Below are 18,815 nucleotides of genomic sequence, written 5' to 3'. Positions count from 1 at the left end.
CTCACACAGGTCTCAGGTTAGAGTTCACTTTTTCTGGAGAGCTCTCCTGGTCCCTCAGAAATACATCAGTACCTCTCTATGGGCACACACTGCACCTTGCATGTCACTTACCAAAGCCCTTATCACACTGCACTGTGAACACCTGTCTACAAATCATTTCCTTTCTATAGAGGGCAAGAACCCTGGCCCACAACAATAAATGTTCAACAAAAATTTGATGAATGAATGCGTAGCAGTTGGCAGTCGGTACACTTGGAAATCTAAGCATCTAACTGCTTTATATATATGCCTCTGGAGTGAAGTAAGTCAGAAAGAGAAAAACAAATATTATATACTAATGCATATATGTATAGAATCTAGAAAAATAGTACTGATGACCCTATTATATGGAAGAAATGGAGATGCAGATGTAGAGAACAAACTTGTAGACACAGCAGGGGAAGGAGATGGTAGGAAGAATTGTGAAAGTAGCACTGACATATATACACCATCGTGTGTAAGACATTCAGTCGTGAATGTTTAGTTAGTCATTCAGTCGTGTCCGACATTTTGTGACCCCTTGGACTATAGCTCACCAGGCTCCATGGAATTCCCCAGGCAAGAATACTGCAGTGGGTAGCCATTCCCTTCTCCAGATTTTCCCAACCAAGGGATCAAACCCAGGTCTCCAGCAATGCACGCGGATTCTTTAGACCAGTTAGACCTAAACGTTGACGACTCCTATTTACCTCACCACCAACCCATCAGAAGAATGTCTATGAGCTGATCATGCCCTCTTTTACTATAAAACTTCCCATTGTCTTCCCCAAGTTGGGACAGTTGGTTTTGAAGGCATTAGCCCTCTATAGTCCCCTTTGCCTGACAAAGCGATAAAGCTCTCTTTTTCTACTTCAGCCAAAACTCTGTCTCTGAGATTTGGTTCAGCAATGGTGTTCAAAGAAGCTGAGCTTTGGGTATCATGGGTAGCATTCTTTCCTTTGGATAAAGCTTCTGTCTTAATTCATGTGATTCCACTGAGACTGTATCAGTCACCATCTATGACCCTCAACGTTGCAGGGCCATAAGAATGAACCACAATTCAGATGTGGCCCATCAGAACTCCCTCTCCCTCCACCACCCCTACCCACTGCAACATGGATTTACCCAGGCATGGGCCTGTGTCACAAGCAGACCGGTCAGAGGACTCTGAATGAAGGAACAGAAGCTCAAAAGATGCTTCCTCCTTCTGCAGGTGCAACTCCCAGGGTCCATGGCCTCTGTCCACTGGCAGAGAACTTGATTCAATAGAAGAAAATAAGGTTATCTAATCTTTGCTGGTAGGGTCTTTAAGATAAAATGAAGTCGTTAGGGTGGGCCCTCACCTATTATAACTGGTTGTCCTTATAAGACATCAGAATAGATCAGGGACCACCTGAGGACACAGGGAGAAGGTAATTGTCTACACAGAGGTTCCCAGCCTCCAAAATCTGATGTCTGATGATCTGACGTGAAGCTGATGTAATAACAATAGGAATAAAGTGCACGACAATGTGCTTGAATCATCCCCAAACCATCCTCCTCCCCTGCTCCCTCCTGCTTCTGCCCACCCATCTGTCCCCATTCAACCCCAGCACCAAGTCCATGGAAAAACCATCTTCCATGAAACCAGTCTCTGGTGCCAAAATGGTCAGGGACTGCAGGAAGCCAAGAGGCCTCAGAGGGAACCACTACTGCCAACAATACCTTGATCTAGGAATTTCACCTCCAGGGCTGACAGCAAATAAATGTCTGTAGTTTAAGTCTCTTGCTCTATGGTATTTTGTTACAGCAGCAGGAGCAGACTAGTACATGTGAAAAGAGGTATTTTGATCTTGGGTGGCCTCAGCCTGCAACAACCTGGAGTAGGGCCTGGGTTCCCAGCCCAAGACTGAGGCTGGGTCACATTGGATCCTAGCCACAAGACCAGTGGTCAGTGACAGGGGCCCTAGCCTTCAGCTTTGCAGAGAATAATTTATATAAAGATGGAAAGTGGTGAAGCAAGTAAAGTATTTGTTAAGAGGAGAAAAGTGCAGTGCATGTGAATAGATACACATGTGGACTCAGAGGGAAAGTCCCTGAGTCTCACCCTCGTGGCATTTAAATTATTCTTGTGGGCTATTTCTTTTGGGTTCCATTTGGCCAGTCATTCTGATTTGTTCTGGTTCACAGGCCATATTTTGTATATCTCAGGAACCTCCCATGTGTATGCACGCATCTCCTAGCCAAGATGAATCCTACTGAAAAGGCCTGTGGGTAGAACATCCTTGACATAACTCTCCTTTGGCCTCCTGGGGGCCTTTTCTGCACATGTGAGGTCAGGGAGGTCTCCTGACTTAGGGAATGAGAAGTATGTGGTCTGTGCAGGGTCCAGCCTCCTCCCTTAATTGCCCTGCTTTCTTGTCTGGGAGTTTTGGTCAATAGAGAATGAATCTCCAATTGCTTTACCCTGGGGAAGGAGGGTAGGGGGGTGGCATCTGCCCCCTGCCTCGATTTGACTCAGAGGGAGTGTCAATGACAGGGAAGAGAAGAGGTCTGCAACCTCATCCTGGAGTTCTCCAACGCTGGCTGGCCAGCCTGGGAAACATACGTGGAACCAGCAGAGACCAGGGAGGAGAGGTCAAGGTGGGAGGAAATCCAGCAGAGCACATGATCTTGGACTTGGATGAGGGGAGCCTGAGGGAGCAGGCTGGGCTCAGCAGGGTTAAAGGGTGCTGAGGGTTCCAAAAAGATGCAGGTGCTGGGCAGGTGGGTCACGGGTGCCTCCACCAGGATAATCAGAACAGTGGCCAGGTGAGGGAGAACAGGAGCTGAGGAAGGGTGGTGGGAAGGCTGCTCTTTGGAGAGGTGATAATATTAAGGAAAAATAGAGGAAGGGACCGTACTTAGAAAGGAGGGAAGTCCAGTGAGCTGTCTTTGAGTGGAGAGTGAGAGCACATTTGTGTGTTGTGGGAATGTTCTAGAAGGGAGGCATGACTGGCACTGCAGATGGGGGAAGTGACAGTAGTGGGAGTGGAGTCTGTGAAGGGACTATCAGGAGGAGCAGGTCAGGCCTTTTAGGGGACCAAGAACAGTCCCATCTCATCACTGGAGGGAGGGGAATTCTTGGCTGTGTGGTCACCCATCCTTCTGAAACCAAGCAGGACCCTGTGGGGCTCCTGGGCATGGAAGCCTTCCTGTGTCACCCATTCCTTATTTTGTGGAACAGACCCTAGCCTCTATGACCTTCTTTGTGTCCCAAAACTGAAAGTAAAAGTTGGTCACTCAGTCATGTCCAACTCTTTGGGACCCCATGAACTGTAGCTGCCAGGCTCCTCTGTCCATGGAATTCTCCGGGCAGGAATACTGGAGTGGATTGCCATCCCCTTCTTCAAGGGATCTTCCTACCCAAGGGATCAAACTCAGGTCTCCTGCATTCCAGGCAGGTTCTTTACCATTTGAGAAACCCTTACCAAATGGAGGCGACCACTTGGGGCCAGGTTTAACCTGCACACACCCTGAACCTATCAACCCCATCCTTGAAACATTGCAATAAACTCCTCACCAAATCCTCCCAGGTGAGATACATGGTTTTGAGGACACAAGCCCTCTGTGTTCCCCCTTTTTCTGGTAAAGCAATGGCTCTTCTTTTCTACTTCACCCAAAATTCTTGTCTCTATGATTTGATTCAGCACTGGGGCGGGCTTCCCTGGTAGCTCAGTTGGTTAAGAATCCATCTGCAACGCAGGAGACCCTGGTTCAATTCCTGGGTCAGGAAGATCCCCTGGAGAAGGTACGGGCTACCCACTCCAGTATCCTTGACTTCCCTGATGCCTCAGATGGTAAAGAATCCACCTGCAATTCTGGAAACCTGAGTTCAATCCCTGGGTTGGGAAGATCCCCTGGAGGGGGGAATGGCAACCCACTCCAGTATTCCTGCCTGGAGAATCACCACAGACAGAGGAGCCTGGCTGGCTACAGTCCATGTGGTTGCAGAGTCAAACATGACTGAGAGACTAAGAATAGCACAGAGGCATGACTTTGAAGCTGTCCCATCCTCTGCCTGTCTCTAGGCTTCCACACCCCCTGACACACAGCCTGCACCCCCTGCCTGATTCCTTCAACTTCTTTTTTTGCCCTTATTTGCATTTATTTTTGCAGTATTTATTCCCAGGCCATAAGTTTTTGTTCCTTCAGTGTCTTCTGGGCTATCTTTTTCTTCTGTGCCACCTTCTCTTCTGGTTTAGGAACAATCTGTTCTTTTTCAGTAAGGATCATCTCACTGTGGCAGGGAGAGCCCATGTATGGGTTGATCTGACCATGAGCTCTGTATGCCTGCACCGATCTTGGGAGCTTTGTTCACCGGATGAGCTCAATGACCAGAGGATCTACATCTAAGCCCTTAAGTTCAGCACTACTCTCTGCATTTCTGAGCATGTGCAGTAAAAATTCAGCACTCTTTTTGGGTCACCAACCCTGCATCCAGCCCCACTACTTGGCCTGTGCCCACCTACCAACTCCGCCATTCTAATGACAGAATGGCACATGTTGCTTCTTAAAGGTGACATCCTTCAGATACATGGTGGCTTTTTGGATATGCATACCTTTAATGGCCTGGGCAGTTTCACAAATGTTCTCAAAGTAAACACAAAGATCTGAACCTTTTGAGTTGTATGACTTTGTGGGGTTTTCTGGGTCAAGCACACCATCTTTAGAAGTCATGTTTAGAAGTCACAGGTTGCTTACCAGAAAAACTCCCTCCAACTTCTATCTTGAGTCTGAGATGGGCTTAGGTTGGTGTTTGCAGGAAGCATGGGTGGATGGTGACCTGCAGGTCTGCAGTCCCACAGGAATTGTGGCAAATACACACTCAAGTCGAAAAATACATCTGTTTGATCATTTTATTTTCATGTAAATGACACTTTGAAAGGTCAAGGATTCAAGCTCTAGCTCAGAGATGAGTCACCAGGAAAATTCTCAAGGTACAGTTGTATCAGTTCGCAAGGCTTGAGTTCTTAAATGGTAGTTTTAAAAAATAGAAATATACCTGAGAGAAAGAAAATCGCAAAGGGTGCCTGCCCCTAAAACCCCGGGCTTATGAGTCCCAACAGGAGACCTCATCTCTTGCCTCTCGCCAAACACTGTACCCTCAGGACCCACAAGAGTTAAGCCCCATGTCTTTGCTTCCAAACCTCAAGGGAAACAAGGAATCCCCATCTCTTTCAATGATAAGCATATCAAGGTTGTTCAGCTTATTTTTCTAAACATATAAAATCAAAGTTGAATTTTTAAAGTATTTTCCCCAAACAAAAAAAATATAGAAAACATCAATGTGGTGGGGGAGGAGATTGTCCAGTTTAAATCTTACATTGCTGACTTTCCAGAACACAAGTTTATCACATCATTGACAACTGAGAACAAACCAAGTTAGGTGAACTCTGCTATCATAATAGCTTAATTTTATTAAAGATAAATATCATTAATATATCATAAATAAATACATATGCCTACTTCCAAAATATGATGACATAAAAGAGTCTAGTAAATTCTCCTAAAATACAGGGAGACAACATTTTCAGGTTATCAGTCAGTAGTATAGAGTTTTATTTTTACTTCTTGTCTTTTAGGTCCCCAGCCTCCAAGATCTAATGCCTGATCTGAGGTGTAGCTGATGTAGTAGTAATAGAAATAAAGTGCATGATAATTGTACTGTGCTTGAATCATCCCCAAACCATCCCTCCCCACCCCCCACAGGTCTATGGAAAAATTGTCTTCCAGGAAACCAGCCCTTGGTACCAAAGAAGTTGGGGACCTCTGAAACAAGCAAATTTTGTCCATGAAGTGTTCTCAATTGGCATTAAATAATTTCCAGGCATGATGGATTTTTCTTGATGTCTTATTTAACCAGATGGAAAACAGATCAATCCCCACCCCCCACCCCTGCTATCTGACATTTTCCAGAGCATAATTTAACTAAGGGTATCACTACTTCTTTGGTTTCTCTCTCTTTCTTTTTAATATTTATCTATTTGGCTGTACTGGGTCTTAGTTGCAGTAAGACAGATCTAATTACCTGATGGGGATCAGGCCCCAGTCCCCTGCATTGGGAGCACAGAGTCTTAGCCACTGAACTACAAGGGAATTCCTGGTTTGCCTCTTTGTTTGGGGACTCAAGACCTTGCACGGCCTCCCCCACAGCATGTGCGGCAGGAACTCTGGGCCAGGCTGGGTAAAGGCCACCCCAGCCACCCGAACTCTGTGTACTCAGCCAGAATAAATAGGCAATGGGACAAACAGATAAGGCAAAACTGCATGCTTCCAAAAACTATGTTTCACTATGGAATTCATTTTTCTACTTATGCTTAAGGCTGACTGTGTCTGATAAGAGAAGAATTCAGTTTTAAAATTAATTAAAACCTCATTTTTTTGTCTGTCTCTATTCCAAACGGCAGGCACTGGGACATACCCTGCTTCCTTGTCCTCTCAGCTCGTCCAGCCTTCACAGTTCTTTAACCCATATAGGGGGAAGGTGGCTTCACTGCTCAGTTTCTGATCTGAGAGCAAAGAGTTCTTCCCTCATAGTCATACTTAAAAAGCAGCAAAATAAAGGAACTCAGGTTTCTAACTTCCCACAAGCTACAAATCCTCCCATCAAATTCAAAAGAGAGGATGTCAGTACAGTTCATCTCCCAGACACATCGTTGGGAGTTTATTTCTAACACACCTCAGCTCAAGCTCACATACAGACTTCTGGGTCATATAGAACCAAACAAATAAAAATATGTGTCAACAACAATCTAGAAAAGAGGCTTCAAGAATAGTGTTTGAAGGGACCTGGAGTTCACTTCATCTTTTTCTCCAGTCCACCATTCTGCCCAAATATTTAACCCCAAAACTAACTGACGAAGTATCTCCTCCCTACCAGGCAGGGGGCCTAACAGAGAGAAGGGATGCCTGTAAGAAGTTGACCACACCTGGGAAATTGCTAAAATGTCCGTCTTGATATGACAAATACTGAAATAAATTCTTAAAAAAAAAGAGAGAGAGAGAGAGAGAGAGAAGACAAATACTTCCCAGTGGGAGATGTGAAGGAGAGGTAAGCATCTCATCTATTTTTAAAATCAGGAGGAACAGCAGCTGTTGTATTAAAGCTTGTTAATTACTTATCTCTGGTACAGCCATAGACTTCTGCCTGGAGAGCCCATGAGACCCGCCCCAACCTGGTCTCTTCCCTTTAGCCCATGTATCAGGGCTCAGAGGCACAGACCACTCTAAACAGTAGTGTGTGCACACTACTTCTTGCTTCTGAGACATACATCCAAATTCAAGATGCTGTTTGATCTCTTTCACTTTCTTTCACTTTTTCTAAATATCCTGCTTGAAAAGTGGAGTCCGGAAAATCTCTGAACAAGGTGACTCTAGACCATTCCTACAGCCTCGATTCCCACCACACCCAGTGCAGCATGTACCTGCTCTGTCACAGAGGACAAAGGGACCTCTCAGACTCCCACTGACGCCCCGGGAACTGAGAACACTAGGGGCTCCGGCTCTTTACCTCCCACGTGAGCAAACGCCACCTCTCCTCTTACTGCCCTTCACAGAATTGGGGAGGTGAAGTAACACACAGAAACTGGCCACGACTGAGTGCCTCTGCTTACAGCCTCAGATCACCCACACAGGCACACACTCACATGCACACGCTGATAGAAGCCAATGCCTGTAGTGTTGAATCCACACTATTTTGAAGGATGGCTTCTTTGGCAAGGTCTTTGGGTAAACAGAGGTGGAAAGTGAGCTGGGCTGGCCTGGAGGGGTTCATGTTCTGAAGTCAGACACTTGTTCAAACCATCAGATGGAGAGCTGAGTGAGCTCAGGACAGGGCTGGCCAGGACAGGACAGGTCAGAGGACCCAGCTAAAGAGGAGGTTCCTGGGACACCACTGATGACAAAGGGCTGAATCCCAGGTCACACAGGACAGGGAAGGAGCAGAGATGTTGTCGACACTTGGGAAAGAAATGGTGGCAAGTGGAACAAAGACAAGATGGCAGACCCCTTGGACAGCTGGGCCGGGGGCAGAGCTGAGCTTCCTGAGGACTCAGGAGGTTTGCCAGTCCCTAAGGACCATGGGAGGGCTCACCTACCACCCGCTGGTGAAAGGCGAGGCACTGAAGGCCAAGAGGTGGGGGAGGGGTGGTCTCTTCACATCTGAGCCTCCCTGTCAAGTCAATGAGTCACTCTGAACCTCAACTCAAAACCAGGGGGTTGTTCATAATAAGAATGGCTGCTGTGAGAAATCGAGACAGCAGATGTGAAAAGGTTTCTGGCATCTATCAACCGAGATGGCACTAAACAAACACTGCTTCTTTCAGTTGCCAAGGGAACAGACACCCCCTCTATCCTCTTGACATCGTGTGTTTGCCCAGCTACCACTCTGTTTGCAGAACCCATGGCCGTGAACCTCAGCTTGACCCTTATTCCTGGTGTCTTGTAAAAAACACTGACCATATGTGCCCAAAGAGTGAATAAACAGATGAATGAACGGCTGACACGAGCTTTCTGATGCTGGTTTCTGCTCCTGGAGATGCTGCTAATTGAAGGACTTGACAAAGTCACTCCACTTTCCTGAGTCTTGATTTTCTTATCTGAAAAAGGAGGCTATTTTTTAGACTGCTGCTGCTGCTAAGTCACTTCAGTTGTGTCTGACTCTGTGTGACCCCATAGACGGCAGCCCACCAGGCTCCCCCATCCCTGGGATTCTCCAGGCAAGAACACTGGAGTGGGTTACCATTTCCTTCTCCAATGCATGAAAGTGAAAAGTGAAAGGGAAGTTGCTCAGTCATGTCTGACTCTTCACGACCCCATGGACTGCAGCCTACCAGGCTCCTCCATCCATGGGATTTTTCAGGCAAGAGTACTGGAGTGAGGTGCCATTGCCTTCTCCATTTTTAGACTGCAGATAACCTCAAAGGCACCTCCCCTCCATTTGTTTATCACCTGTTCAGGCTGTCATACCTTTTGAATGAACTGAGTCAGAAACACTGTACTCTGCAATGCTGAAGAACACAACGGATAGAAGAACTTCTTCAGGAGTGCCAGGGAACATCAGGAAGACAGAAAGGAGCCAAAGCTGAACAAAGTCTTAAAGACTCACCCCAAAGATCTCTTGATTGGCCCACAGATCACTATAAAATGCACCAAAATCCAAGTCCAGACACTGACCTTCAGCAGAACCACTCAAGTTACCGATCAATTCACACACACATCATCTTGACTAACACAATAACACTGTGAGGTGAGAACAACTATTGTCCCATTTTTCAGATGGAAAAAAGAAAGAAGTCAAGATAAGTGACTTGCTTGTTGAGTGAGAGAGGGTGGTAAAATTCAAACCCAGGCAGCCCCACCCCCAGAGTACCCACGTTCAAGAGGATCCAAGAACTCCCATGAAAATTAATTTGTTTTGTTTTAAAAGTGCATGTTAGCACTTTATGCCAGCCTTCAGGGATCAGTGGAACATTGCTATGGGGCCCAGCAGGAGCTGGGGTCACCAGGCTGATCTCTGAAATAGCCGGCAGCTCATGGACAAGAGGACAGAATTCCCTGGGGGAAATTGTTCAGCTTCCCTGAGTCTTTGAGTTTCCTAATCAGATCATCTTTAAAAAAAAAAAAAATTTACTCTATTCACAGCAAAATGGATAGATCTAGAGCATATTACACTAAGTGAAGTAAGTCAGAGAAAGAAAATATCATATGATATCACTTATATGTCGAATCTAAAAAAAAATGATACAAATGAACTTATTTATGAAACAAATAAACTCACAGACTTAGAGAACAAATTCATGGTTATCAAAGGGGAAGGTGGGGGGTGGGGGGGCAGGTAAATTAGGAGTTTGGGATTAGCAGACACACACCACCACAAATAAAATAAACAGCAAGGACATACTGTATAGTACAGGGAACTATAGTCAACATTTCATATTAACCTATGATGGAAAAGAATCTGAAAAAGAAAACACACACACACACACACACACATACATCACTTTGCTGTACACTTGAAACTAACACACACATAGTAAATCAATTATACTCCAATAAAGTTTTTTTTTAATTACTCTGGATGTAAAGTGGAAGAGAGGTTGGAAAGCACCGTGATTAGATCTGTGAGATCAGTTAGAAACATGCTGCACAACGCCAGCTGACCCAAGATGGTGGCCTGCACTGAGGCTGCAACGATGGACGTGGAGAGATGCTGTCAAAACCACAGGGATCGGCGACCAACAGGCACGGCAGGGCAGCAGAGAGCAGAGGGAAGTCACAGAACTGAAAGAGCAGATGGTCGGTGGCAACGTTCCCTACAACTGGAAACTCTGGGGAAGACAGGACTCAGGGGCAGGAGACTGAGGAGTGTGTTTCTGATGTGCCTTTTGGGTGCACCTGGGGAATGTCTGGGAGCAGGTGCTACTGGGGAACTCCAGGAGAGGAGGTCTGGTGAGTTTTGTTGGTTTGGAGTTTTCCTTCCTCCCTTTTTTATAGAGTGCTCTGCTGCTACAATGGTGTGCTTTAAGACAACAGGAATTAACTACATAAGGAGGAAAAAGTCAGCACACAATTGTGGGTGTAGCATCAGACTGAGGGTCAGCACCCCTCTGAGTGCAGCCTTGAAGCTCTAATTCTACAAATCTTGATTTTCACACATAAACTAAAGGGATGAGCTCTAAAACCTCTTGAAGTTTGGAAGCACCGCAATTCTACCTTCATCTGAAACTGCCTTTGTACCTTCTGTTCCAGCTGTCACCATTTTTAGAAATGACGTCTATTTCCTGACAACTTGGTTTATTGTTGTCATTCTCCTAGGAGTAAAAGTCAGATGCAGTTGAGAAAAAGAAGTAAATTTCAATAATCATGAAAACAGGAGGACCTCCCTGGTGGCTCAGTAGGTAAAGAATCTGCCTACAATACAGGAAACCCAGTTTCAATTCCTAGATCAGGAAGATCCCCTGGAGAAAGGAATGGTTACCCACTCCAGTATTCTTGCCTGGAAAATCCCATGGACACAGGAGCCTAGTAGGCTACAGTCCATGGGGTCACAAGAGTCAGACATGACTTAGCAACTAAACCACCACCAGCAACAGAAGGAGGTTGTAGATGAGATAAGATGGGGTTGGGGGATGTGGGCAGGCACACAAATTACATTATAGAATTCTATTTACTTCTCAATGTGAGAGATTTCCTATTCCTTAAAAGGAGAGGGCATGAAGTCACGAAGCACTACTATATAGCATTTCTAGGTTTTCAGGTCCCAGTTTTCAGTAAAAATAGGATTTCAGCATCCCACTTACTGACTGATACTGGAACTACATGTTGGGTCCATAGTGTTGGCTACATTTTAGAACTCCTTCACCTTTCAGTTGAGGCTCCCTGCTTCCCCTTTAAGATCACCTTAAAATGGCCACAAAGGTCATCACATGTCCATTCAGCAAATATTTATTGAGTATAGACTTTGTACCAGGAACTATGCTAAGAATGTAAGGTACCTCAGTGGAGAAAACAAAGAACCATTCTTGCACTAAGCTTTTGTTCAACTGGAGCAAACTATAAACAATAACCAAAATAGATGCATGATAATAAGTAAATATGCTATACTCTGTTAGAAATTGATCAGTGCAATGAAACAACATAACAAGGCAAGGGGGCACCAGGTGGGATGAGTTGCAATTCCATAGAAAGTGGTCAGGATGAGGCTTTTAAAGAAGGGATGATGTATGGCTAAAGACATTAAAGAAACAAAGAAATGGGCCATGAGACTGTCCAAAGAAAGGATGACCCTGGCAGAGGCCCTGAGGTCATTAGAGTGTGCCTGGGACATCCCAGGAAGAGCAAGAAGGCCAGTGCAGCTGGAATAGTACTCCCTTTCAGGGAGGCCAGAGTAAGTGAGGGGAGAGCAGGAAGGGAGGAGGTAAGGAGATAACATAGGCAGACAATGATTTAAAAGATGGGACATCATTGGAGGGTTTCCTCAGAGATGGGTTTGGAGCAGAGAAGTCAGATGCTCTGGTCCATATTTTCAAAGGAGCACTCTGGATGCTGCTTAGGAAACAGATGAAGAGGATGCAATGATGGAGGCCAGAAGCCCAGGTAGAAGCGACTGCAGGGACACAAGTCCCAGATGATGGGGGTTTGGGGTGGGGGCAGGTGGGGGCAACGATTGGCTTCTGGATATAAAACAAAGGCAGAGCCGATGCACTGGTTGAGAGAGAAGAGTCACAGATGCCTTCAAAGTGTCTGCCTTGAGCCTCTTGATGAAGGTGAAAGAGGAGAGTGAAAAAGCTGGCTTAAAACTCAATATTCAAAAAATGAAGATCACAGCATCCGGTCCCATCCCTTCATGGTAAATAGATGGGGAAACAATGGAAACAGTGACAGACTTTATTTTCTTGGGCTCCAGAATCACTGCAGATGGTGGCTGCAGCCATGAAATTAAAATACACTTGCTCCTTGGAAGAAAAGCTATGACAAACCTAGACAACATATTAAAAAGCAGAGACGTCACTTTGCCAACAAAGGTCCATCTAGTCAAAGGTATGCTTTTTCCAGTAGTCATGTATGGATGTGAGAGATGGACCATAATGAAGGCTGAGCACTGAAGGACTGATGCTTTCCAATTGTGGTGCTGGAGAAGAGTCTTGAGAGTACCTTGGACTGCAATGAGATCAAACCAGTCAATCCTAAAAGAAATCAGTCCTGAATATTCATTGGAAGAACTGATGCTGAAGCTGAGGCTCCAAGACTGATGCTGGGAAAGATTGAGGGCAGAAGGAGAAGCAGGGCAGGGATGAGATGGTTAGATGGCATCACTGACTCAATGGACACAAGTTTAAGCAAACTCCAGGAGATAGTGAAGGCTAGGGAAGCCTGGAATGCTGCAGTCCAAGGGGTCGCAAGGAGTTGGGCACAACTTCGCGACTGAACAACAACAAAGACTGGAAGGGTCATCACCTGAGGAAGTGAAGGCTGCAGGCAGTGTGGATCAGGAGTTGGGGGAGACAGTTCAGGACAAGGGCAGTTGTATATTTGCTCACCTTGTGATGTCAAGTAGGCCATGAAATTTATGAGGCTGAAGAGCAAGAGAAAGCCCCAGGCTGGAGATAAATGGGCACCCTCGGCACAAGAGGATATTTTAAACCATGGGGCTGGATGAGACCACCGGAGTACAACGAGGGGAAATAAATGAGGCCAAGGCAGAGTGAGGAGATGGAACAAGCAAAGGAGGGACCAGCGAGAAGGAGAGTCCAGAGCGTCCAGTGCCCCAGAAGCGGGCAAGACCAGCAGTGCAGGCAGCACAATGAAAACACAGACCTGACCTTGGAACCCACATCTCTCAGGTCATCAGTGACTTAAGTGAGAACCATCTCGTGGAGCCAGGCACCAGAGTCTGATTAGAGGGGATTTCAGATGAAGAGGAAACAAATTTAGGAGGACAAATATGGAAAACCGTCTCGGGCCGAAGAGCCAAAGGAGCAGACATGGGACAGTGAAGGGAACGGGCTTATGATGGTTTGGAAGATCAGAAACAACAGCCTGTCTGGGTGTGTGGGGGCTGAGTTGGCAGAAGGGGAAAACACAGAGAGGGTGAAAGTACAACCTGAGCAAGGGGCTTGCTCTGCAGAGGTTAGAAGAGCTGGGATCAAGCCCCCAAGTGGAGAGGTCAGCCCTATGGGAGCCCCTCTGGTTCCTTTGTACAGTCTCCAGCCCAGCGGAGGACTTGGGGTTCATGTCCTAAAGGGAGGGGGTGTGTGGTGTGGGAAGTCTGTGGAAGGGCCAGACGTGCAGCCTGAACCCCCAAGGGAGGGGGCACCTGCCTCCCTCTGAACACAGACTGCATCCCTCAGGCCAACTGACTGCCTAGGGGCGGCAGTGCTGATTGTGACCAACACATGTGGTGTTTCCAAGAACACTTCAGCTATGTGACCTTGAGCTAGCTGGTCATGCTCTCTCTGAACCATGCCTTGGTTCAGTTCAGTTCAGTTCAGTCACTCAGTCGTGTCCAACTCTTTGCAACCCCATGAATTGCAGCACGCCAGGCCTCCCTGTACATCACCAACTCCCGGACTTCACTCAGACTCACATCCATCGAGTCGGTGATACCATCCAGCCATCTCATCCTCTGCCGTCCCCTTTTCCTCCTACCCCCAATCCCTCCCAGCATCACAGTCTTTTCCAATGAGTCAACTCTTTGCATGAGGTGGCCAAAGTACTGGAGTTTCAGCTTTAGCATCAGTCCTTCCAAAGAACACCCAGGACTGATCTCCTTTAGGATGGACTGGTTAGATCTCCTTGTAGTCCAAGGGACTCTCAAGAGTCTTCTCCAACACCACAGTTCAAAAGCATCAATTCTTCGGCACTCAGCCTTCTTCACAGTCCAACTCTCACATCCATACATGACCATAGGAAAAACCATAGCCTTGACTAGACGAACCTTTGTTGGCAAAGTAATGTCTCTGCTTTTGAATATGCTATCTAGGTTGATCATAACTTTCCTTCCAAGGAGTAAGTGTCTTTTAATTTCATGGCTCGGTTACTCATCTGTAAAGAAGGTTGGATTGCATCACTGACTTGAGAGACCTGAATTTGAGCAAGCTCCAGGAGTTGGTGATGGACAGGGAAGCCTGGCCTTCTGCATTCCGTGGGGTTGCAAAGAGTTGGACACGACAGTGACTGAACTGAACTGAACTGAAAAGCAGGAAAGTGGGTAGTCACCTCCTGGGGAGTAGTTGTGAGCATTTAAGGAAGTAATACTTGTGAAGCCCTTATCTCGGTGTCTGGCAATTAGCCTTGGCCATCAGTGTCATGGACGTCCCATGTGGCTCAGTGGTAAAGAACCCACCTGCCCATGCAGGAGACACAGGAGATGGGAGTTAGATCCCTGGATCGGGATGGCATGGCAATCCACTCCAGTATTCTTGCCTGGAGAAATCCATGGACAGAGGAGTCTGGCGGGCTACAGTTACTGGGATCACAGAGTCAGACATGACCTAGCAACTGAGCATACACACCTGAGCACACATGAGCACCATTCCTCCCTGGACCTGTGAGTGAAGACAGCAGCCTGGCTCCTCTTCAGTCCCATTCTGAAATTCACTCTGGGTGCTATTGGAAGCACCCAGAGGCCTCACCTTGTCTCCTAATTTGCACTTTCACAGTTTCTTACTCTCACATACAAGCAAGACAGCATCACGGACTACACCTCTGGCTGAAACCTGCACTCCATGACAAACAAGCTGTGAGGTCTTGGGCAAGCCTCTGGGTCTCTTTGAGCTTTATTTTCATCCTATGTAAATGCCAGACCAAATAAGCTCAAAGGTGCCTTCAAGTTCTGTAGTCACAAAACATGTTTTTCCTTAGAGTATAAAAGGTCTTCATTATATAAAGAAATAGAATTGGGGATGGCGGCAAGGGATGTGTTTTGCAGAAAACTGTTTCAGAGCACACAGAGGGTGGAGATGAGTGTGTGCTTGTGCTCCTACGGGGAGGGCTTTGGGCAGGTGCTGAGACCGGATCCTGAGTGAGATGAACCTCCCATCCCAGCCCAGTGGCCACATGGACATGCACACCAGACAAGGTGGACATCTAAGCACAAACGCAGCCCTATTGCCAAAGGCTCCTTCACCCTCAAAGCCCAAAGCCCACTGTTATCCCCCAAATCAGAGGGAGTCTGTCCCATGGGACTGAGGACTGGCCCTGCTAAATCCAGGCTTCAGAAAACAAGCTCAGTCCCTAATTTTCCCACCTGAGAAGGTAGCTTTTCTGAACATGACCCAGCACATTCAGAGAAGCTGGGATAAGAAAACACATCCGCCAAGAAGCAGCTCCATCCAGAAATGAAAAACACTGTGCAAAATAAGATGCCATTTTGCAGATCAACCCGGCTGTGACCATTCTGCAGCAGACACCTCTTCCTGTGTTCAGGTCAGAGCTTCGTTCAACATTTGTAAGTTTCACAGTCATGTGAGGCCTCGGCTCTGACTGCTGCTAAAGTTCGGTGCAATAAAGTAGAAAGTAAGAACTGATCCTCCTGGAGATTGGGAGCAAGATGGCTTTGTATGTCAGTGTGACAGTGGCTGAATGGGCAGATTCTGCCAAAAAAAAAAAAAAAAGTGTTTTGTTTCCACACAACCCTGCAGAACAGGCTCTTCCAAACCCCCATGAGATGCATACTAAAGTCCATATCACAAAATGCATCTGTTCCTTGGCCATCTGAGGAATGCAGTGACGCTGAGCTGGGGTTGGGCTTAGGACACGCACTCAGGGAGACGCACCTTGGACCAAGACTCAGTTCAGCGTTCCACATCCCAGGGGCTGCTTGAGAGGGTCTTGACTTAAATCATTCCCAGTTCCCAGAAAAGCTCCCAGCATCCTTCATGGATGATGCATCCAACCACCCTCCAGTGTGCACTTGGAGACCTGAAGTGCAGACCAAGGACAGATGGAGCCAACAGACGGGGTCACCATGGACACCAGGGAAGAAATGCTGTTCTCTCAGGGATCCCCCACTCAGCAGAAGGGCCAACAGGTGTGTACAGCAGGCCAAGCTTCACAGTGATTTCTGAGCTGAATCTGGTTTCTAAAGACTGGATTCTATCCAGAACTGGGTGTTTCCTGGGGGTAGAGCTGCAGCCACTGCAGCAATGTCTTTGTAGTGAGTTGAGTGCCAAGCTGCTAACAGGGTCTCAGGCCAGCCAGACTCATCGTGAACCCAGGGAACTCAGTACCGGAGGGACGGGGGGCATTGGTTCACCCAAGTCTCTGCACTAAAAAGCACAAGAATGGGACTTGAGGAGGAAGAGGGGACTCTTACAAGGGACTGACAGATGCCAGCAGCAAGGCCCCCCTTGAAGCCCCCATGGCCACCATCCTCTCCCAGGAGGCAGCTCACAAGGGTGGACTGAGACGGGGGCTGCCGCCTGGGATCTGATGACACTGGGCTCTCCCCCTCGCTCTGGTGTCTGCCGGCTGTCATCCTTGAGACAGGTCCCCATCCCTCTCTAAGCTGCTGTCTCCTTGTTTGTGAAGTGGCAATGGTGACACCCACCACTCCATGTGGATGCTGTCTCCTGACATGAGAAGATGCAGCTGCACATGAGTTAGTGCCTCAGGGTAGGTGCTCAAGAGATGGTGTCTATTATGGCTCGGGTACCAAATGGGGCTTCATCCGTGGTGGCATTTATGTTTAGACAGGGAAGGCTGCAGGACCTTGTGTTCTGCCTCTTCCTTCCTTGCTCCCTCCCTGACCTGGGGAGTCTCAGCCACACCATCAAAGATCTTTCAAAAGCCATCACCGAGGTGGTCCACAGGCACTTCTAGGCTCCCCTCAGTTATCTGGACACTCTTCTGGCAGGGAACCTTCCAGAGCCTGCCAGTACCTCAGGATGTCTCGTGGCTTGATATGATGGGAGGCCACAATCTTCTTATAACGGCAGGTGGTGAACGGTAACCCATCAGGGAAGAAAGTCTGCTCGGAGTGAAGTTCCTCCAGTCTGATCTTCAGTCTTTTCAGGCAGAGCCCCACAAAGACATCTTCCAGTTTAATGAAGGGCACGCTATTGGCAACATGGTACACCTCACCCGCCACGTCGCTAGAGAAAACGTAGCCAGTGCCAGAGCAGAAGGGTGGGTACTTGTCCCACGGATATTCGTACTTACTGACAAACCACTTATTGAACCGTTTCCTGATGGGATACTCGTTCAGTTTTAGGAAGCCGGTGAAAAACCGAGTTGTTCTGTTTTTCTTCAGGAGCAGTTCAGTAAGATAGTAGATATTGACGAACATGTCAGAGTCTGTTTTCATCACAAAAGTTGTCTGTGGACAAAAGCTGTAGATCCACTGCATCCCCATCATGGTCTTCAGGGTCAGATTGAAATAATCATCTGTGAAGTCCTTTTGGATAATATCACGAAACTTCTGGCTCTCCTTGGCTACTTCTCTTGAGATGTGTTTACTGGGAGAAGTTCCCAGGAGAAAGAATGTTTTTATCCGCTTTCCCTTTATGATCTTTTCTTTTCCCCATGTGCTCCGGATGACCAAGCGGACAAACCACTGCTCATGAGATGAAGCTACCAGCAGTATAAGAAAGGGGGGATCCTGCCCACAATCTATATCTGGGAGCTGAAGGAAGTCCCCAAGTTCATTCTTGAAAATCACTGGTTCTCCTTTAAAAGGATTCAGATCCTCCAGGTTATAATACAGACAAAAGACTCCCAGGACCATCAGGGAAATATATACCCATCTCATCTTCACGTAAGCCATCTGAAAGGAAAACAATCAAATGGTTAGACCTCAAAAAGCAGGAGTATAGCTTTGCCCTGGGTGGCTGAGATGGGGGACGAGACGAGACCCATGCTTCATAGCTCAAGTTTTAGAAACTCTGGAGTCTTGTTGCAGACACAAGTGGAGTGATGAGATTCCACAGGGAGGCAGAGATGAGTGCCACCGTCTCTCACTCCCTGGTGGAAGATTGGGACCACAGGAACCAGGCAGTGGTCCTGGCTCCTTCATGGCGGGAGTCTCGGATCCCTGATCTAGAAGGACATGGAACCACACATCTCACTAGGTCTGTCCTTCCAGTTCTGCCCTTCTCTGACTCCATAATGCATCTAGCTAGAGAACCTGCAAGGCTGGAAAGCATATGTCCTAGACCCAAATGTACAGACCCCTGGCATTCTTCTTTGACTGATTTAAGCACCATTTCATCACTCCCAGAAAGAAGCAAGACCAGTCTTCAATGTGTACTACTACCTTGGAATTCCATCTGTGCAAA

The 18,815-nt window shown here is 47.1% G+C and overlaps 1 protein-coding gene across 2 annotated transcripts in view; it reads right to left on the bottom strand.

Annotated features, from left to right (window-relative positions):
* Nucleotides 1-4,877: 4,877 nt before the first annotated feature.
* B3GALT5 (beta-1,3-galactosyltransferase 5) overlaps nt 4,878-18,815 on the bottom strand; it is a 52,442-nt gene continuing 38,504 nt past the window's right edge. For both annotated transcript variants that reach the window (XM_002685109.6, XM_010801643.4), the window contains exon 3: nt 4,878-18,304. In XM_002685109.6, coding sequence (XP_002685155.1) covers nt 17,369-18,304 — 936 coding nt within the window. In that variant the 3' untranslated portion in view covers nt 4,878-17,368. The remainder of the gene's footprint in view (nt 18,305-18,815) is intronic.

The sequence above is a fragment of the Bos taurus genome, chromosome 1 (assembly GCF_002263795.3).
Source record: "Bos taurus isolate L1 Dominette 01449 registration number 42190680 breed Hereford chromosome 1, ARS-UCD2.0, whole genome shotgun sequence".
NCBI lineage: Eukaryota > Metazoa > Chordata > Mammalia > Artiodactyla > Bovidae > Bos > Bos taurus.
Note: the sequence above shows the minus strand (reverse complement) of the source record. Positions and strands in the feature narration are given on the sequence as shown.